The sequence below is a fragment of the Pagrus pagrus genome (genome assembly GCF_965226575.1).
Source record: "Pagrus pagrus genome assembly, chromosome: 6".
Taxonomy (NCBI): Eukaryota; Metazoa; Chordata; class Actinopteri; order Spariformes; family Sparidae; genus Pagrus; species Pagrus pagrus.
The window spans coordinates 12057235-12078548 of record NC_140190.1 but is presented as its reverse complement, the minus strand read 5'-3'; the positions used below and the strand labels follow the sequence as shown (position 1 = coordinate 12078548).

Below are 21314 nucleotides of genomic sequence, written 5' to 3'. Positions count from 1 at the left end.
CTCTCTCTCTCTCCCTCTCACTCCATCGCTCGCTCCTACAAGCTCCCCCTGCCATGTGGCGAGTATGCACGTGCGCTCCCTTTCTATCTCTTTCTCTCGTGCTCCATTAATCTCTCTGTGCAGCCGGATGCGGGCAGAGCGCGCTGCATCCCCAACACTAAAAATAACCACTTCAGTGTGACAGGGGTGGGGGGTGCCGGAAAGGGGGTGTGTGTGAGTGTGGGGATGGTGGGTGAGGAGGGGGGTGCTGCTCACAGCTCACAGGCATAAGACTAAACCACCATCGCTGCAGTTAAAGCACAGGGGGAAGGAGTGAAGAGGAGTAGGTGAAAAAAAAGGAGTGCGATATATTTTCTGCAAACCCTCAACAGAAAGTACCTTCCACAGCAATTACAGAATCTCATTTTCTCTTTCTGTGCTGCAGAAAAATTTGACAAATACACTCACTCATGGCCTGGTGTAGAGGAGCTAAAAGGGGCTTTTTATTTCCTGAGGTTTTCCAATCAAAAGCTTTCAAAGAGCCTACAATTCAGAGCAATTACACCGACACCAGGAACAACAATATAAACCTGCAGGCAGGGGATGCAGTGAAGAGAAATCTGAAGATTATGACAAAAAAGGGAGAGAATTGACTCAAGTGCACAATTAAGTGAGAAAAAGTGACAAAGATTGAGAGGTTGTTACAGCATCGCTGACTCACTGCCAGAGAAAAATCAGTCACACACCTGCAGTATGCCTCCGGATATATATCAATAATAGCAATTAGACTGTGACACAATGGTAGTCACTGATGACTGCATTCATACAGACTACAGGAAATGTAATGTCATCATTACCCTGTCCAACACGATATTACGCCATTATCATCAAAATATTCTGAAAAGTTTCAAATAAAACGTAAAATCTTACTACAACATACTGCAATCACTTTACATTTAGTGAGAAAATAGTATAATTTATTCCGTCACATCTATTTTTTATGAAAAACAAAGAACCTTAAATAAGTTATAATAAATCACAAGGTCCTCCTGCACAAATAAAGTATAAATACATTTTGGTAACCTCATCTCGCTGTCGTACAATGCGCAAACCACCTGGATCCATGGATGACAGACTGAGGCAAATGAAAATAAATCAGTTAAACCGATATAGGACTGTACGCCAGCGAAGTAAACAGCTTTTTCAAGTCACTCATGTGAGGATATTCATGTTTATCTCGATGTACGATTATCCCGTTCAGCTTATTGAGTGTTTTTTATCGTGATCCGCAACAAAATCTTTTTATTATTACTCCATAATACAGACTAACTGAAACATATTTCAAGAACAAACTCTGCAGCCCTGTATCACTCTAATTTGTAAACTGCTGATCCACATCAACTCTTAGATACCAGCCACCTAAACACATCCTCCATCAAAGTTTCGTGAAAATCTGTTCAGTAGCTTTTGTGTAATCCTGTTTACAAAACCAACCAACAAACAAAGATCACCTCCTTGGTGGTGGTAAATCTTAGAAACTGAAAACGTAAGTACAAGTATTTACTGCTTTCCAAGGCTACATATAACACATATAACAGTGGTCCTACAGTATATGCAGCCTTGGATTCATTAATCACATGATATGAATGCTACATTATCCGCTGCACTGTATATATTTCCATTAAAACACAACTGAACTTTGCTCCTAATTATTTCCAGACTCCCAGTTACCTAGTCATTATTACAATAACACAGCAGTGTGTTTGAAATGGTAATAAGACACAGAACCAGCCAAGGACAGCTTTGTGCTTAATTTCATTCAAATCTAATGTTGGACTTTCTGACTTCTCCTGCAGGAAATCTTCCATAACGATCTGAATACATACTGTGTGTTAAATAGTCTTAAATAGATGTTTGGATGGTGCTGCGGTGAAAGAAGGTGACACTAATGAGGATGTCTCTCATGACTCACTCTGTTCTAAAGTTATGTGTGAATTGGCATCTCACTACAGGGGGTGACAGGGAGAGGCTGGTTGCCAGGTCTGAATACGCTTATGCAGCTTCTGTGGCACAAGCTATCATTTTCAAAGGCTGCCTCTAACATCACGAGACATGGAAGTAGACCATGCACACATCTCGGATCACCGCAATGTTTATCGGCCCGACTTGTGTTACCGTGGGGCTCATTCTTCTCAGAGCCACTGGAAAGAAATATAATATCAATATAAACCTAGCTGCAGGCCTATAATGCTGTGTATAGAAACTAATGAGAAAATGCCAGCAGAGACCTGAATTACCATTGGGGTTGCTATGCCAACAACGCTTCGGGACATAAAGGGACCACCAATGAGCCTGAATCTCATTCCTGACATCTGTGCAATCAGCTCGAGCACTGGTGCCAACAGTAAAGCAGCCTCTTTACAAACACTACAGGCCGGGACCGACCTCTCTGAAGAAGACGCTTGAGGGAATCACCTTTCCGTCCTTTTCTGCAGTGCTCCACGATAAATCAGGCAACACATTTCTCCAGTGTCCAGGAGTAGTAAATAAACGCAAACTGGTCTACAAGTCTCACAGTGCATGGGGCAAATGTGTTCTTAATTTGAGGAGTTATTAGGAAGCTGTTATTAACTGTCACAACGAGGGAAACTCACAGCAAGTCACTGAGGATTTTAGAAAGCAGCAGATTACTGTCTCTTCATAAGTCTGGGTGTTTTTGACGGCGTTTGAAGCTGTTGAGGAATGTTGTAACTTCTCCTGAAGAAGTTAAGAGGCGGTGTAAAAAAACAAATAAACAAAAAACAAAACTTAATCACCCTAAAATTGGAGCATTTTACGTTACTTTTGATGAAACTTTAAGCACAATTCCAAGGACAAGGATAAATGACAGGATCAGTGTGTGTTGAATTGTGCTTTAACTTTTGGTGCCAAAGTGGAATCTGGGACTGACCAGAGGTTGTGGGGAAGGTTACAGGAGATCCACAGGATAATGGTGCTTCACTCCCAAGACATCTGCACAATCCACCCAGCCAGTTTCCCCTTAGACAGTTACGCAATTCAATTAAAATCATGTCCGACAGCAAAGGACTCAGATTTGATTAATTCGAAGAAATGCAGTCTTAATAAAGGGAAGTCTTCAGTCTTTCGCTCCTATGTGGAGCCCAAAACTCCAACTTGATCAATCAAAACCAACATATCTCTACATCTTAGATACAACCACATATGCTCTGCTTGAAAATGTTATTTTTTTTACAGCGACTGCGTGACTTTTAAGAGCCTATCATGGATTCACTGATAAGCGCTTACATTTAAAAAAGATGTTGGGTAACTTTCTACTTGTTTCACTTCATAGGCAACATCATAGGTTTAGCAGAAAAAGACACACACACCTTCGATAACTGAGAGTAGACACTGTCATGACACAGTGCAGCGTGATGAGTAGGGCCTGTTCATACAGTAGAAAAGCAATTTGGACACAACTGAGGAAGCTTGAATTATTCAGAGAGAGAACATGTTGTGGTTGTCATTATAGAGCTCAATCAATAGGAGGCATGTGGATCTAAGACTGCTGCACCCAATCGCATGGCTTCAAGAAGTACCCTACTGTAAAGACACCCGCAGGCTACTGTACACGCCTTTTTTTTTTTTTTTTTGGCTCCGCGCAATTACGCATGAAAACTGACACGAAATGTCTGCACTGGAGATGATTTCTAATCAAAATGCTATCAGCTCTTTGACATGAAACATAAAACCACCCACCGCTTCTGTCACACGGGCACAAACTGAGAGTGGATTACATCTTGTTTTACTATGTTTGACAGCGGCTGCCAGAAAGCATACACCTACTCCATGAATCGATCCGGTTGTAGCGATGCCAGGTTTTTGTGAAACGAACCCAGGCTGTCGATCAAGACTGTCGGCGTGAAATATTTTAAGGTGAATTACAGAAAAAAAAATTATTCGATCAGAAACATGCAAAAGCTGATGTTAAGTATTCGCCTTATTAATTGAATTCGCATCAAACTGCCCTTTAGCACATTTCAACATTACTGTGCAAGATGGCTATTCCAAAAACACTGATGTATGGATCGATATCTTCACAGGTAAATTCCTAAAAAGCTGCAAAGAAAAGACTTGCAGCTACTGAAGCCGCTCGCGCTACAGCAGGATGGCAGCAAGTCGTGCCAAGACGCGGATTGTGAGTTGTCTCTTACCTCCAACACACAGCAATGACATTTCTTATATGCGCCTTTAGTCCAGGGTCCAGTTTTCTTCACCAGCTTCCGTAATTGAGCCAATCCGTGCGATGGATATACACCCTGTGAATGAACCGTCGGGGCTGGAGATGGAGAAGCCTGCCGTCGCCAGCAGGGACAGGGGCCTGGCAGGAGCTCGTTACGCTTCACGGAAACAAAAAATACAAATCTTCCCACTTGGAGGGTGAGCGCCGGCGTCGCAAACCTCTCTCGTCTTTTTGATGGCTTGTCCGTCTAAATTCGAGCCTCTTGTCGCCCCCTCCTTCTCTCTCAGCTCTCCGCTCCCCAACACACAGCCATCTTGTTCAGCTTCAGCACCACCGCTGCTGTGGACAGCTCCTGGCAGTGACGTCAGAGCGGTGGAGGGGGTGGAGATTGTCAAACACCTGGGCCCGTATTCCTGAAGGTTCCGAGAATCCTCTCAGGGAGCTCCTGACTTCACCTAAACATTCCTAGCAGGGAGTCTTAGCTTAGGAGTGATTTCAGAACATTCCCAGAGAACTCTGAGCGAGGAATGGACAGGAACTCCTATCTTAGTGAGGAGGTGTGGTTGACCCCGTTGCTAGGTGTGAGTCATCATTTCAAAAGCTGTGATTGGTTGATCCCAAAAGCTGGATAAAAAATGTACTTTTGGTGATAATGGGCAAAGGATGGACCCTCAAATCGATAAACTTAATCATAGAATCTAATCTTATGAAGACTGTGTAATTGTAAATAATAGTTCACATAAAAAAATATCTGTTAAATGAATAGTAAGCTATACTTTAAAATGATCCTACAAACTGTGTGAAAACTTAGGCCCACTTGCACAGTATTCACATAGTGATAGTTATATTTATTTGTTTATATTAATTGCCATGCTGGTCATTTTTGCACTTTCAACATTTCAACTCAATTTGGTATTAACGAGGGTAAAATGGCTCAGCTTTCATCAATGTCTGTGATTGTTGACCGGCCTATAAGAAGCAGTGTTGGCTGGCTTTCATTTCGGGTGGTATTGCATTGTGGCGTTGAGTTAGAGAAGTAAGTGCATCTCTAATGAGATCGACCACAAACATGATTCCTGCACGATCCAATCTGTAGCGTTTCATTAATTCACTGTCATCCAGTGTTTGTAGAATATCTCTCCTGTCTCTTCCGTCTGCCATTTTGTCCTCTGCTTAGGGAACTCTGCCGCTTAAAAGTCCTCTTCCCTGCTCTTAACAGATCTCACCTTAGGAGCTCTCTTAAGAGCTAGGATTGTTTAGGAATAGCTTTTATCTTTACTAGGATCTACTCTTCACTTTTAGGGGAAATTCTAAGAAAACATCATGATTCAAAGAATTTTCTTAGAATTTGGCCACTAGGAGCAACTCTTTGCACTAAGAATCTTTAGGAATACAGCCCCTGATCTTTAGCCTCTCCCTCCATATTTTAAACACTCTAAGATGTCTGAGGAGATCCTCACTTGGTATCCTGAGATAATATCACAACATGGAGGGTTTTTTTTAGTGAAGAATATTGTGATCATTCATTTTTGCCTTCTTCTGAGGAAACTACTTCAGAGGACTTCTGGGTAATAATTAGCAGTGAGTCAGTGACAGCAGGAGTGTCAGTTATAATACCACCATACTGTGCATCTTTAACAGAATCTCACCTGAAAGGCATGTTTTTAAAGGATAAGTTCATCCAGAAATGACAAATTTGGTCATTATCTACTCACCCCCATGCTGACGGAAAGTCAGGTGAAGTTTCGTAGTCCACAGAACATTTCTGGAGCTTCACAGCAAAACTGCGCTGCAGCATTCTCCTAAACTTTCATTCGTCCCTCTGTCTGTTAAAGTTAATAATAATAACTGCAGGTTCCACCTTTCGCTGCATGTAAAGAGTTGTGCCCTTGCTCGTAAATTATATACCAAGATGCGTATAGTCGGAGATGTGTGCTAACTTTGTTAAGTTTTAACAGTGTGCCTGACTTTGTGATCAACTTGCTTGGTTATTTTTATCACAGGTAGTCTTTGCACATGTGCTCTTATTAATGTGTTTTCACGGTAATGTCTGTTTGATGCAGCAGGTCCCTTTATCCAAGACAAATTTGTCCCACAGGAGACAATTAAGTAACTGAACCTTCTTCTTTCTGATTTATGGTAGATTGCAACAATTGCTTTTGAGGCTGCATACTGCCCCAGTAATCATTACATTTTTTACCTAGGGGGGCAAATGCACATAAATATTAAGGGATTCAAGAGTCTTCTGCAAGGACGTTCCTGTAAGAAGGTAATGGTTATACACAAGTGATGCAGGATTTAAGTGATACTTGATTGGAGCAGACAAACTGTTGGTGCATAAGTCAACAGACTACAGAAAAGTGAAACACATAATCTGTACCGTAGTGTGAGCGCAAATTGCATTGGCAAAACCTGAGCTAGGCTCCGTTGTATTAAACTGTGTTGCACATCAACCACAGGTCACCCCATTTTCATCATTCCAGTTTAAAAAGAAATGCCAATCACAGGCTAATATGACCTTTCACACTGCTCCAAGATTCAATGCTTTTTGTAGTTCAACAGCTCCCCCTGCTGGATTACAACATCCACTGCACCTTTACCTTCTCTCATTTGGGGTCAGGTCACCATCACACGCTCACACAAAAGCATATTTTTCCAGTAACTTCTAGTGGAATCTAGCCATGCATATTTTAGAGGGGAAACCATGTTGTTTTGTGATCTGATTTAAACTTTAGTTGGGGCTTTTTAAATAGTTACACATGGCTCACAACAATTTAAAAAAGGAATAACTGCACAAATTCACCTTTTGTTGGAAATGTTTTCAGTGTAGTTTAATGAACATTTCAGAAAATACAAATATACTTCACAAATATATAATAATATTCTGACACCATGTGAAACTGCTTGTCCATTTAACAACCTGCTGGTAAATCCAAACATGTATACCCCAACATTTTATTTCACCCTTTACATTTTTTCATGCACTCGATAACACTACGAAGTCCCCACCCACCAAATACCAAATGGTATTTACTGTAAACTCATAATAAACAGGCTCGTCTTGTTGGACAGCTCAGGGGCCTGTAGTAATTGCTAAAACTACACAACAGGGTCGCAGTCAATCCAAATTTAAATGCGGTTCAGAAGATAAAACTACATGTAATGAAATTCCTGAACTGTTAAAAGCCTCAACACTGCCACACAGATTTACATTCACATAAACTAATGTGCATGAATACACGTATTCTGCAGAATACATATATTCATAGAGAAGAGGCATGTAGATAGGACTGCGTGTGTGGTATTTTTAAGTATTTGTACCCTTGTCTTTACTCTCCTTGAGATATCCACATGCTCCGTTGAATGGCACTGACTTGAACTAATACAACAGAGCCGGTCATGTGTCCCTGTGTTGCAGGATGAAAAGCAGTGTCCTCATAACTTCTCACTGGCAAAGACAAAAAAAAAAAAGAAGAGAAAAATCACTTGAGAATTATAAACAAAATTAATGGAAAACCCTGTTGGACCAATAATAATGTGAATAATAAGAGACGTATATATTTTTAAACCGTTTTCTCCTTGTCAGGCAGTTCAAGTTTTGAACACATCTTTGGTCTCACGGGTTAAGCATTTATCTGTGCCCTGACTAGGAGGATTACTTACACTGCAAGACATATAAATGTATTACATAGTAGTATAGTGAATAAAACAATCAATCACACTCCTCCAGATTCTGCACTAGACACACTTAATTATGGCTCCTGACCTCCATTTTTATGTTTTAACCCTACCAGGTTGTGTCTGAGAGACATTAGTTACCTGTCCAGATGAGAAAGGACTTCACAAAGCTGGCTGAGCAGGGCACGATGCTTGTGAGGGTTTCCCTCCAGCGCTCCATTGAGACGACTCAGGTATGAGTCCAGGTTCCCAAGAGATGCTGTCTCACCTGTACCTGTTCAGAAAAGATACAGTGGAGTTCATTCTAAGTCCCCTCAAGGTGAAATATCATAGAATTGAATTTAAGCACTGATATGGCAATCCAATCCTGAGGGAAATAGGTGTTCTGAGCAGCTGTTGCTATCGACAGAAATCGAAGACTTACGTGTACTGGTCATGTAACATTGCTAATGTTATCAATGTATTTATACTATAGTATGAAACAAAATGAATCTAGCATGAAAATATTCTTGATGGCAAATACATTTAACTAATATCCATCTGTCTACCCGCTCTGGCTAAATATAGCCAACTGAGTGCTGACTAACCTGGCAGGGGAACTGCTGACAGACTGTTGACCAGTGTGTGTTTAATCGACACCAAGTGTTGGTGCAGAGCCTGTGTTCGCTTCTCGTCCAGCCCCAGCTCAGCCTCCAGGCGCTCTTTAGCGTTGTACATGTCCTTAATGTGGCGCTGAAGCACTGCATTCTGCTCTTCAAACTCAATGTTTGCCTTACGAAGCCGGCGCAACTCAGCCTCTCGCGCTATACCACGGAGAGAGAAATAAAGCAGGATTTGATGAAAGTGTAAATCTTACATGATCTGTTTAAAGCTATATGGAATTTAATTTACAGTGAAATATCATTTTAGATAGATAACTTTATTAATCCCCGAAGGGAAATTCGGTTATCATATCAAAAGTAATCATGCAGTTTTGTCTAAGCCATGTTAAGGGGGGCTTGTGATCTATCAGCATGTTCATTTCCTGTTTCCAGTGCCTCTGTTACCTTTGTTCTGATCGAGGAACTCCTCTGTGAAGATAGGGATGTCGAATCTGCTTGAAAGGTCAGAAGCCTAATGGACAACATCAGACAACTCAGCTGTTTGAAACATTTGTAAAAATAAGATGCAGAATATACAGCGAGACGATATGATGTGTCATGTACCTTTGATAAAGACGACTCTGAACTAGTACTGATGATGACAGATGGCGTGTCTTCTGAAAGAGAAAATTGTAAGTGCTTCCTACAGCTCACAAGACACAGAGTAATAAAGTAGAACATAGGGAGTAACTTGCGATTTTCCCTGGTGATGTGGTGGTTATGCATGCATGGGCAATAACCAACATGACATATATTACATAAATTGTCACCTTTCTTGATCCTCTTGTCTTGTATCTTTGCGCTGGTGATCTGATAGGCCTCAGTCTGCTGATATTCCTTCAGCTCCTGGGCATACTGCATCTTCTCCCGTTCTGCCTCATCCAGGTAGCGCTGTCAGAGCACAAATAATGTCATGCTGCTTTACTGAGAAAAAATTCTGTCTTGCTAACGAACAAGTGCTTAATTATGCATGTCATTTGGAAAATGGTCATGTGGTACATTTTATCATAAAAAATGTTTGCCAGCACACACACGTTTCACAAATAATGCACTGAGAAACACAACTGATGTGAAATATCCTTTAAAAATCCAATCAAACAACAGGATTTCGTATCTTTAGAAAAGTAAACAAGGCAGATGATGATGCTATTTGCAGCAACAATTGAATAACTACCTGTTTGTCATTCTGGGCTAACCGTGTCCACTCTGCTCCAAGTCTCTTGGTGATTTCTGGGAAAGGTAAGTCAGGGTATCGGGCCCGCATATGTTCTCTGCGTTCATTCAGGAAGCGGACATATCCCGTCACTGGTGCCTTGGGACCATTTGGTAGCACCTTCTTTCTTTTCTTTCCCTTCGGCCAGCCTCTCTTCTTTGGCTGCAGAGAGGAGGAGCAACACTTTCATGAATGCTGGGACTGCTCACTCATCTGTATAAACGATCTTGCTCAGTAGAAAACTACCATAATAACATACCAGGGTTGCAGCTAACAATTTTTTTGAATATCAGTTAAGATGCAGATTATTTTTTCTATGAATCATTGGTTCTGTTAAATGTCAGCAAATACAATATAGGTAGTTAGTGGTGCTGCAGAATTGTATTACATTAAAGTGAGGTTATTTCTTTTCAATTCCCCATTTTAATTATTAACACTCTGTCCTGTTATTTTGTTTTTTCTACTATTCTGCTCAGCTGTTAACAGGACATTGCCCTGTATAAAAATAAATGAAATAGATATGGCAAAGAACAAGATCTACCAGGGGCTCATCTATCCCAAATGCATTTTATGTAGACAACCAATTACAGTAAACTTAAATAGGAGAGTGTATGCTGAACACTATGGGTATTAATGCAATGACAGTTTATTGATGTGATGTGTTTTGTTTTTAATCCTGTGGACATGTTTGTGTTTGTATTTTCCTGGGTGAGACCAGAGACAATTTTCCTGCTCCGGTTGGACAATGAAGTTATTCTATTCTTCTCAATACAATAATTTGTCTCCTCCTGCAACATTATAACCTTTGTGAATGCAGGATTTATTGCAGGGATGTTGCAATAGTGTGAATAACCTTTAGCTACCGAAGAAAATAATGGATAGTAAACAGTTTTATCCCTGAAACAAAGTGATCAATCACACCTTTACATGCAAAACTTGACAGCCTTATTATTTCAACTAAGGATGCGCAATCAAAGCAATTTACACATCGTGCTGATCCTGGTCGGATGTAGGAGGACTCACCTCTTCTTGCGGTTGTTCTGCTGAATGTGAAGGTCTGGGCTGATGTGAAGCATCACTCTGCTCTTGTTTGATCCCTCCCATGATCTTCGCCCGTGTAACTGACTATGAACGTATACAAATGGTCTTATTCCGTTAGGGTTATGCCAAGTGAAGACTTCTGTGTTGAATAACACAGAGGAAGCTGTACATAAAGATGCGCACACTAGTACATTTCAGCATTATCTCCCCCGTAGCTCTGCCGCTTGTTAAGCTAACCTGACTGCTAGCAGTTCTGTTCTCACACACAACGGGTAAATATCCAGACACAAGAAAGGCGAGACAAAGCACTTACTTTTCAAAAGGAAATACTAAATACAGGAAAATATATATCAATGCATACAGTAATGTTTATTCTCTTATAACAATGGCAATTTTGTAGAATTAGTCGTACTTTTTGGGATAAACGTCTTCTAACTCACCCGATAATGAATCCCTCGGCCAAACAGGAAGTGAACGCTGCCTGTCATCTGATTGGTCGGCGCGGAGAGTCATGATTGGTTGGTTGGATATCCCCCTATCTGACCCCCCTTAAAGGTTTGCATAAAGTAGCACAACAGAGAAATACTCAAGTAAAGTACAAGTACCTCAAAAGTATACTTGTAGTTAATTTTAGTTAATTTTACTACAGACTGTCCCTAATGACTTTAACTACTATGAAATCCCCGAATGACTGTAAAAGCTAGAAAGTACAAAAGCGGCAGTCTGTTTGAACTTTGTCATGTTCATATTTTATTTATATATTTATCATGTAGCCCTTTATCATATTAATAAGGTGTATGTTAACATTCACCTCATTATTCACTTTATTTAAGTCATTTGTATTCTACATTTTATAAATAGTACTCCCATATACTTGATGTTGTGTTATATTTATGGTGACACTGAGGTTTCCCCCTTGGGAGATTAATAAAGTTTTCCATATCGTATCGTAATTGTTTCCATGATACTTGGGTAAAGTTTGATTCAAAGGCACGAGCTTCAACACGCCGAAAACACGTACCCGCCAACAACAGCTGTAGTCTACCTGCGTTTTATTCTGAAAGTCTACACCGGTAGTGGTCGTTTGCTATTAGCTTTCATTGACTACCTGGATAGGGTGCTTGTCGTGATCGTTTTTATAAATGTTGGGTGCCAGGTGCTTTGGAAAGTTAAGAATCGTGTGAGTTTACTGCCCTCCACAGGTAACAGAGTGGAACAGCATCTGGAGGAGAAAACAGGCTTTATGTATTGCTTGAATTAATTTTCAAGTATGATAAATCAGGGTTTAGATTTATTACATTTCGATTTGTGGATGTGACTTTCTTCTTAGAAGAATTAGATTAATAATCTTATTTTCTTTGATTTTTCTATGACTTCATTTTGGAAAAAGCCAGGGTTACTACACACTTATGGTAAATACTTTCAAAGCGCAGTGACGACACGATCCCAGTGAACATGATTGGCTGTTACCTATCAAATACGATTCTTGACAATTAGTTCCCAATATTGATTTGCAAGGGCAGATCAGAATAAGCATACAAATAAAAGGACAGCAATGGTTGTGGATTGCTGGCTCCACCCATCTTTTTCAAAACAGATTATTGACTACAAACCTAGAGGCATGAAAAGGGCAATATGGTAGATAATACCATATATTGTTTTTAGGCTACAAGAGTACAGTCAAAACAGATTTATCTTGAAAGATTATCTTGTTTGAGTCACTTTAGCCATCTTCTCATGTCATGTCCGGGAAACATTTGAGACAAAGTTCAGCTTGTTTGGTTATGGGGTGCCACAAAATCAAATTACTTCGCCTACCCTTTTACACGAACAAAAGATCTGGTGGTAACCGTCAAAAAAAATTCAATATTTGTCTTGTAGACATTTTCTGGCAATTGTTCACCTTTGTTGTTAGTGTATACCAGTATCTTCTCAAACTGGTCTACAAAATATCAAACTGACAATTGTCTATCAAAATACCAGTGTCTGAGATTCATTTGTTTTGTCTCAAGACTCACCTTACAATGAGAACAAACAGTAACTGTATACCTGCAAATGTTCGGCAAAAAGAGCAAAACTATAATCATAATGAAATGCAGCTCTGGTAACCATGTCATTTTTCCTTTAGGTCTCTGCCTAGTCACCCAAGTCCTGCATCTTCAGAAGGACGACAGCGGAATGAAGTTGCAGATTTTGTTTCATCCATAAAAAAATAAAACATAAAATAGATTTGACCATACCACAAAAACTCTTGCCACGTACCAGTGAACAAGATGGTTTTATGCTCCCATTATGGAAGTATTGTAAAACTTGTTGTGTCCTGGCTGACACTTCAGCACAGCCTGTCTTGCTTCATCAGTACAGCTGTCCCTTAAATCAATTCATTTGAAATCAGGAGTGAAAAAGTCTAAAAGCTTTCACATGATTAGCCCCATAAAGAAAATAGCCTGAACCAGTCATTTTTATTTTCCTTTATTTATTGTTTACAATTTTTGTAGGTGTTTATTCATTATCGTCAATCCTTTTGGCAAACATTAGTGCTCACTGTTCTGTACAGTCCGGTCCCACAATGTAGACATAATTTGTTGGGAAGGGGAGGAATGAGGCAAAAGCCACGTGAGGTCCCAAGCTTTTACAATTTGTCCAGGTAGTTGTCCAAGGCTGGGATACCTTCCTTGAGACCCTTACGTTTGCGTGTCTCGGTCACAACCACACCGGGCTTGGAGGCGGGATCAGTTGGGTCTCCAGCGAGGATCTGCCAATGGTCAAACACACACTGTGGGAAGGCCTGGCCACCAGTGTTGGAACGGAGGTCAGCTGTGAAACCTGGGAACAGACAAAGCGAAGTATGTTTCAATAACTTCCATTACCTCATGGGTAAAAGTGGAACATATATGGAAGACTACATTCGTTTTCCCCTCTAGTCAAAAAAGGGCTTTTAATATCACATAGGTATGGCTGCCCATCCTGGGTTTGTAGGGTATAAAAAGATGTGAATGTCTACAAACACGCATAGCAGTTATATGATTGGTCCATTTTTTTTTTTTATAAAGACAAAACTTACAGACCACAATTTGTCCATTACTCATACAACCCACTGCACTGGGAACATTTTCTCATCTACCATTTCCAAGGCTTTTAAACATTTGTGGACCGTTTTAAGTCTGTAAGGTTCAAGTAAAATTACACTGAGCACCTCATCTTTTTCCCTTTTGACATGGTAAATAAGTAGTAGCTCCCCAAGTTAAACTATCTAGGTATGTGTTGCATTAGAGGCAAGGATCTTGGGTTGCAACAAGTTCCTTGCAAGTTAAATAAACTAAAGACCGACTTCTATGATCCAACTGAAAACAAAAGCAGCCCTAGCCCTGTCAAAACGTTTGGGACAGGAATTCTGTCAGCTACAAGAATACAAGACTTGACCACATACAGTAGGTGAGTGAAATTTTAGTGTGATAAAACTTCAAACAGCATTTTTGAATAACTAATCTCCATATGACTCAATCTATGGCTTTAATCTCTGTTTCAGATAGAAATTACATTAGTTTTGCTAACTGAAGTTACTAAAATGCTGCCCTAATAAGTCAGACTAAGCTAAAACGTCAGGCAACAAGATTAACACTGGCTGCTCTGCCAGTATCCCTCGTTAAAAGACGACTTACCAAATGACTCCATGACAGGCAGGTAGGCCTTGGTAAGGCGCATCGGTGTTCCCATGACACTGAGCTCCTCAATCACATGACCACGCCTTCTGTTCAACACACCATAGATTCCACCGACTGCTGCTGCAGGACACTGCAAAGTAGACGAGACTTTGAGTCAAAGAAAGTTGTTTGTGAAAGACACAAGTCTGATTGTCTGAGCAACATCAAAATTAAAGAAAGGTTTATTCCTAAAGCTAAACTCTGCTCGGGTAACTAGAAGAAACAAAACACAGACTAAATCTCCAGTGACACTTACCTGGACCTCCACCAGGTAGACGGGCTCCATCATTCTGGGCTCAGCTGTGAGCTCGCATGCGTACAGAGCTCTGCGAGCTGTGGGAATAATCTGACCACCACCACGGTGAATGGCATCTGTATGCAGGGTCACATCATGGATGTCGAAGCGAATGGCCCTCATGTTCTCTTCACAGAGGACACCCTAAAGACAACAGAGGCACCAATTGTAAAGGAAATATATGTATATACACTGATCATTGGGTAGAAGAACATACAATGATTTAATCTGATAGAAGATTCTAGTGGAACTCAAGACCGTTTTAGCTGACCACTTACCTCCTTGACTGCCCACTGGAAGCCAGCCACAACACTATCCTTGATCTCATTAAGGTACTGCACTCCCTTGGTGACGTCCACCAACATGTTGGGGCCAGTTCCATCAGGTCCAAAGCACCAGATCTTTCTGGCCTCACCGACATCCCAATCGTACTTGTCAGCGAGGTAGCGGGCACGGGCCTTGAGCTCCTGGCGAGCGCTAACGTCACCCTTCTCAATGTCCTCAGGCAGGCCCTCTTCAAGGGGACGGGCCTTCATGAACAGACGGTTGTGCTTGTTGGGTGACTTTGACAGACACATAACACTGGAATCTGCAGACACGGTCTCTCTGTAGGACACCACTGGATCAGATTTCTAAAAGAAAACAAGTGTCAATGCAGAAATGGTCACCTTGAGGGATAAAATAAAAACATGTTTTATCCATTTGATTTATATAGATTTTACATTAAACTCATTGGTGTAAATGGGTTTTTACTTAACATCAGTTCACTCAAAAGTTGCTTTAATCACCTTGAGTGGAATGCAAGCATGATCCTCCTCCAGATCCTTCAGACAAATCTCCAGATGGAGCTCTCCAGCACCAGCGACGATATGTTCTCCAGATTCTTCAATGATGCACTGCACCATAGGATCAGACTTGGACAGACGCTTCAGACCCTCTACCAGCTTTGGCAGGTCAGCAGGGTTTTTAGCCTCCACAGCAACCCTCACCACAGGGCTGACACTGAACTTCATCACTCTCATGTTGTGTGCTTGCTCGAAGGTGGTGATTGTTCCGGTCTTGACGAGGTACTGGTCCACTCCAACCAGACCCACGATGTTACCACATGGCACATCTTCAATGGGCTCAACATAACGACCCATCATCAAAATGGTCCTAGAAAAGACCAACACACAGTTAGATGTGACCAACATCTGAAATGTAATACACATACCCAATAAATATCTAGTTATTGATCGATAGTCAAAATGTTGCAACAAACCTCTGAATTGGCTTCAAGTAGAGGTCGTCCTTCTTTCCAGGGACATAGTTTGGACCCATAATGCGTACTTTCAGACCAGTGGAGACAGACCCAGAGAACACACGGCCAAATGCATAGAAGCGACCCTTGTCATTGGTGGGGACCATCTTTGAGATGTACACCATCAAAGGAGCCTTGGGGTCACAGTTCTTGATACCTGATTAAAAACAAAAAATGGACAGTTTGACTCCAAGAACCACAGCAAATCCAAGCCACATCTGCCTCGCTGCCCTGCCAAGGTATCTCCAAGAGGAATTGCTGAAATCATGCATGTGCTGTGTATGTTACAACCTTCAATTCCTGTTCATGATCAAAACTAAAGTAAATGTCATACCCATGGCAGCCTCATCATCGGGGGGTCCTTCATAAAGCAGGTCACAACGGTACTTTTGGGCAGTGACGGGGGAAGGCAGGTGGATGGTGATCATCTGCAGAAGAGCCTCTCCTGCAGGCAGCCAGCGGCGCATCACAGCCTTCAGGAGAGGCTTGCCCTCCTTTTCTTTGTCTTCAGTATCCAACTTGACTTCCAGCTTGGTGATCAGTTTGTCGGTTTCATCCTTCTTGAAGTTCATGATGGCATCAAACACCTACAAAAGGAAGTCATTTTGAATTAGTAGGCTGCAATTTAACACGGCCCAGCCAAGAAAGTTTCAGTAAACCAACTTTTGTGCCCTTCTCAGACGGAAAAATATCATCACTGGTTACTCAGGTCAAAGTGAAGAATGTTTAAGTCATCACTTTCAGGCACATAGTCGAGTTTGAACAAAAAACATTTGCCGACACTCAATTACCCAATTAGGAAATGTATGTCTGTGCTGAAGAACATTTAAATAAACTCCAAGTCTTGTTACCTTGAAGATGGGGTCCAGGATGAGGGCAACAAAGGTGCGGGGGTACTTGGTGCCGTCAGCTCCTGTAGGAGTCTTCAGGAACTTTCCATTGCTCTGGTCGAAATACCTTGAGTATACAAACATTGTGTTAAGATTTACCAATAAAACTGTCAGACAACTACAAACATTTTAAAACAAGTCATTTTCTATGCTTAAATCCGTCTTGTATGTGCATCTTACCCCTCTGCATCCCATTCCCTGATCACATGTGCTTTCATTTGCTAATCTAGCTCTGCTTAAAAGACTCACCTATCACCCCACAGCTTCTTCATCATGTCTTCCACCTTCTTGCAGTGCTCAGCTGGTGACATCTGGGTGTTGCCCTTGGCAGCAAACTTGGCTGCATACATCTCAGCAAACTGCTTCAGGGTGAAAGCCCAGCCATGGAGTCCAGAGCCAAAGCCAACAGTTCCCATGGTTGGATCGATCTAGGAGAATTGATGACACCACATTAGGATATCAGTACGAATGAGAATCTTTAAAAAAAATGTATTTAATCATGTTGTGAATTGATGAGTTGAGAACTGAGTATTTTACTTTAGACAAATGCTTAAAGAAAAATATTAATTTTGAGTCTCCGTTCAGGGGCTTTTATCCTGCAAATTCTGCCAGTTGTTTGAAATTTACTGTCTCAGGGTAAAGCAGAGTACAATGTGGTTCAGGAAGCCACTAACCTGGAGGTTGCCCATAGGTCCATCCTCATCTTCTCCATAGGTGGAGATGATGACGTTGACCGACTCAACAATACGCTGGAAAGTCTGGTAAAGGTCTTCAGCTTGAAGCTGCAACTCCAGTAAGGCACGGTCCATCTTGTTCATCATCAGGACTGGCCTGATGCGCTCACCAATGGCCTGACGGAGCACTGTCTCAGTTTGCACACAGACACCTGGCAGGGATACACAATGATAGTTTAATGTACAGAAAGGTGATCAGGTTGTCAGTCCAATTTCACACTATTTGTCTGATTGTTAACATATCACTTCTGATTATTTTGTAAATTAGCACCTCAGGTTTTCCTGCTGCACATGCAAATGGAACAAGCTTCTCATAAGAGAAAAACATCTGAGATATTTTGAAGTCAATTATGATCAAACTACCTATTAACCAAGACGAGCATATATTCTGCATTAGGCATTTATGTTGCTGAGGATTGGTCAGCCATGACCTTACCAGACACACAGTCCACCACAACCAGGGCTCCATCAGTGACACGGAGGGCAGCAGTCACCTCAGAGGAGAAGTCAACGTGCCCTGGTGAGTCAATCAGGTTGATCAAGAAGCCATTGCCATCCTTGGCCTGCTTAATGAAGGCCAAGTCATTATCGGCCAGCTCGTAGAACAGGGAGATGGCGCTGCAAGTTGGAACAATTTGTTAGACAAAGTCAGATGTCAAAATAAAAAATATCACTTAATTTGTGTTCTTCCTCCCAATCGAGGAATGCCATCCAAAACATAGTTTCCTATTCACAAAGGTCTTCCATACAATGCCTTACAATATAGCACTGACAAAATCTAATGATTTCACAAATGCAAGTTCTAGAAATCTGCCAATTGGTTTTTATACCGTAACAGTAAAAAGTCAAAGCAGAACAGTAGTTAAAGTTATGTTGATGTTCAAAACAAACAGCATACTTTGCAAAATGTTTAGCCATGACATAACCATATGCGTGATTTAGAGTAAAAGCAAATCCAGTTAGACAACTATTAGGTGCTGGAACAAATTATCACCTAAGCGCATTTTGGCTGAAATGGGAAAGTGCTGCATGACGAAAAAAACAAAAAAGGTATGCCCACACCACCATTTATGTTAATCACCGGATTGCTACAAAACTCTACACTGCAAACACAGTAGTGATGAGACAGTATAAGAGTGCAGTAGCAAATACAACAAGACACTTACGTAGACTTGATGGTGATACAACGTTCCTGTTCATCTTTCCTTGTGTCTGTGAAACGGGTCTCTCCAGCACGAGCTGAGGCAATGATGCCAGCCTTCGACACAAGCGAGTCTGTCAGGGTTGACTTTCCGTGGTCTACGTGCGCAATCACAGACATGTTACGGATGTTGGCCTTCTTGTCCATGATGGCACGGATCTGGTCTACGGTAAAGTTCACCTGAGGGGGCAAAATCAGGTTAGTGCATTCACAAAAAGAGGAAACACAAACAAATCAGTGCACACGTAGCAAAAGTCTTAAAATACATTGGCTGTGCATCTTCCAGTTTTTATAACTTACGGCCACGGATCATATCGTCATTTGTTTCAGTGTGCACACGATTGTTATTCAACTTGGCTTCACACTCACTGCCCCCACAGCTTATCGAAAATTGCTGCTGACGCAACGTTAACTGTGCTGCACTTCCACCAGGGCGTTGTGTCCGCCATCAGCATCACATCAGCTGTGACGTTACCGTCATCTACACTCAGCCGAAATATATAACAGCTCCCTGTCGATGTTTCACAGTACAGCCGGTGAACAACTGATATTTTGACTACGATGACAAATGAGTAATAGTTGGTATAAATACGTTGAACCGAGTTAATAGCCGGCACAGTGTGTCGGCTCTTGTAGGCCACGTGTACAGACTTTGACACTATGCTAGATGCTAACACTGGCTTGAAAGCTAAACTAGCCGGGCGGGCCAGAAACGCTAAATGCCGGCAAGTCATCCCCCCCTCTACCCCTTATAACGTCAAACACATTTCGCTAACCCTACACCCAGACTGCCTTTTTAAAATACGAGTGTCCTGGTACAACTACGTTCATCTTGATCTTAGCAAGACATTTAACGAAAACACCCAACGTTGGATTACAAAACGGCCACCAATGGTAAAAGTTAGCTAACAGCACTGGCTCCCAACGTCAGCCATTTCAACCTGTACAAAAGGGCCGACCGGCATATCGCCTTTCAGAACATGTTTTAAAAGAGGTAAAAAAGCCAAGAATTCAGCAACAGTTCAGAAGTTGATTTCTTTAATTACATATAACGGATAACGTTACAGACAACGAAATGGCTGCCATTTTGATCAAAGCCCGATCCATAGATATGTCATGCAAGTAGCGTAGCATCCGTCAAAGTGTCCGGGCAAAATTATAAATACTAACGCGGAAGACACCTTGTGTGTCCTATAACTCATTAATTACTCAGAAAAAATGAGAGAAACTCACCATTTTGGCGGATGGTTTTGGATTCGCTTAGTGGCGAAAACAGACAGGAAATTTTACGCTGCCCACCTCACGAGGGCATAGGCAGGGAAGAGGCCGCTGACGTCAGAAAACAGGGCTTTATAATACGTGCGTCATTCCTGTGCGTCGTCACGTACAAATGTCATTACGCTGCTTCTGCTCGTGATCACAAGTTTGCTTGACAAAGAAGTCGAAGGAGCCCGAAGGAGAAGTCCAGTATTAACTTAAATCACGACAGCCATTAATAATAAAACGGCAACAAAGCATTTACTCGCTGTATCCAGAATTTGGTGAACACGAGGCTAATTATGAATCCTGCAAGATATTTGTAAATTAATCACTAAAACATGCTTTTTTGTTGTTGTATATCAATATATGTAACGTGTAAATTACATTTTTTATATATATGATTAATTTAGGCTATAGGATATGCTCCAATAAGAAAGAGAAGGAATGGCTTGCCTAGAAGCCAAACTGAACTCTCCCCAATTCACAATACTGTACGTCTTGTTTAGCTTCAGACACCAGGGGCTTTCTTTTATGATGCAATGAAATAAATTGCCTGACTTTAATTTTTTACAGAATAATCCTTTTCTAACCCTTAAATTCCACATATTGGTCATGGAAAATAATAAGGTTCCTGGATTTTGCTGTATCTGCTCATATTTGTTTTTATTTTTTACATCTTTCACTGAAATAAATGCAAATATCAAAACATAAGACTCTTATACAATGCAATGAGCTGAGTTACATTCCATAAACAAATGTAAATTGCATTTGCTGGGATATTTTGACCTGGAAAATGCAATCACTAATCAACTGAAAGAAAGAAAACCTACAATACTATACTTTCAGATATTTAACACACTTTTGTAACTCAGAGTCAGTGAAAGAAATGTACTTTTAGCATGGGGTTATACTACAAAATGCCTGAATTAAACAGGAGGCTGCTCACATGCCTTTCCTGTTTGGAGTGTTTTGTCTCCACATTTTAAGACTTCCTTTTTTTCTCCTCCTCCTTTCCACCAGGGGGCTCGTTGTCCATTCTGGTGAACATAGTTGCATCATAAACAAGTCCTTAAATGACCTTAACATAAGTTGAAAGTATATTGGTTATGCATGTTCTGGTCATCAGGTGCTGGTG

General features: G+C 41.2%; 3 protein-coding genes across 5 annotated transcripts in view; all 3 read right to left on the bottom strand.

Annotated features, from left to right (window-relative positions):
• Positions 1-4679, bottom strand: part of unc13a (unc-13 homolog A (C. elegans)) — a 48395-nt gene extending 43716 nt beyond the window's left edge. The window contains exon 1 of the mRNA XM_084354751.1: positions 4194-4679. Coding sequence (XP_084210877.1) covers positions 4194-4215 — 22 coding nt within the window. The 5' untranslated portion in view covers positions 4216-4679. The remainder of the gene's footprint in view (positions 1-4193) is intronic.
• A 2358-nt stretch (positions 4680-7037) lies between these two features.
• hmg20b (high mobility group 20B) lies at positions 7038-11317 on the bottom strand. 3 transcript variants are annotated; one of them, XM_084354175.1, is made up of 9 exons: positions 11236-11317; positions 10778-10879; positions 9716-9916; positions 9312-9432; positions 9106-9155; positions 8947-9013; positions 8488-8703; positions 8042-8174; positions 7038-7670 (listed from the first exon to the last, which is right to left on the bottom strand). In XM_084354175.1, exons 1-9 carry the CDS (start codon positions 11281-11283, stop codon positions 7658-7660), a joined length of 951 nt encoding a protein of 316 aa, XP_084210301.1. In that variant the 5' UTR covers positions 11284-11317; the 3' UTR covers positions 7038-7657. The 3 variants fall into 3 exon arrangements, with proteins under 3 accessions (XP_084210301.1, XP_084210300.1, XP_084210302.1); XM_084354174.1 differs by having other exon boundaries at positions 9106-9158; positions 11236-11316; XM_084354176.1 differs by having other exon boundaries at positions 9106-9158; positions 11208-11237.
• Positions 11318-13251: 1934 nt separating this feature from the next.
• Positions 13252-20275, bottom strand: LOC311259143 (elongation factor 2b-like). The gene is made up of 13 exons (XM_084356059.1): positions 20153-20275; positions 18885-19099; positions 18155-18336; positions 17659-17870; positions 17234-17412; positions 16946-17051; positions 16429-16681; positions 16056-16251; positions 15583-15949; positions 15073-15426; positions 14756-14938; positions 14458-14590; positions 13252-13621 (listed from the first exon to the last, which is right to left on the bottom strand). The coding sequence occupies exons 1-13, from the start codon at positions 20153-20155 to the stop codon at positions 13428-13430; spliced, it is 2577 nt and encodes an 858-aa protein (XP_084212185.1). The 5' UTR covers positions 20156-20275; the 3' UTR covers positions 13252-13427.
• Between the last annotated feature and the right edge of the window lie 1039 nt (positions 20276-21314).

Bases quoted from the DNA above. Each gene is read 5' to 3' on its own strand.
- hmg20b (XM_084354174.1), bottom strand. From the start codon at position 11,283: ATGACAGGCAGCGTTCACTTCCTGTTTGGCCGAGGGATTCATTATCGG. The intron at 8,704-8,946 runs GTAACAGAGGCA...TCCGTGGTATAG, and splicing joins GTTCCTCGATCAGAACAAAG to CGCGAGAGGCTGAGTTGCGC. The intron at 8,175-8,487 runs GTTAGTCAGCAC...TTTTCTGAACAG, and splicing joins GTCAGCAGTTCCCCTGCCAG to GTACAGGTGAGACAGCATCT.
- LOC311259143 (XM_084356059.1), bottom strand. The intron at 16,682-16,945 runs GTAACAAGACTT...TTCCTTTTGTAG, and splicing joins TCCTGGACCCCATCTTCAAG to GTGTTTGATGCCATCATGAA. The intron at 13,622-14,457 runs GTAAGTCGTCTT...GTCTGTTCCCAG, and splicing joins GCCTGTCATGGAGTCATTTG to GTTTCACAGCTGACCTCCGT.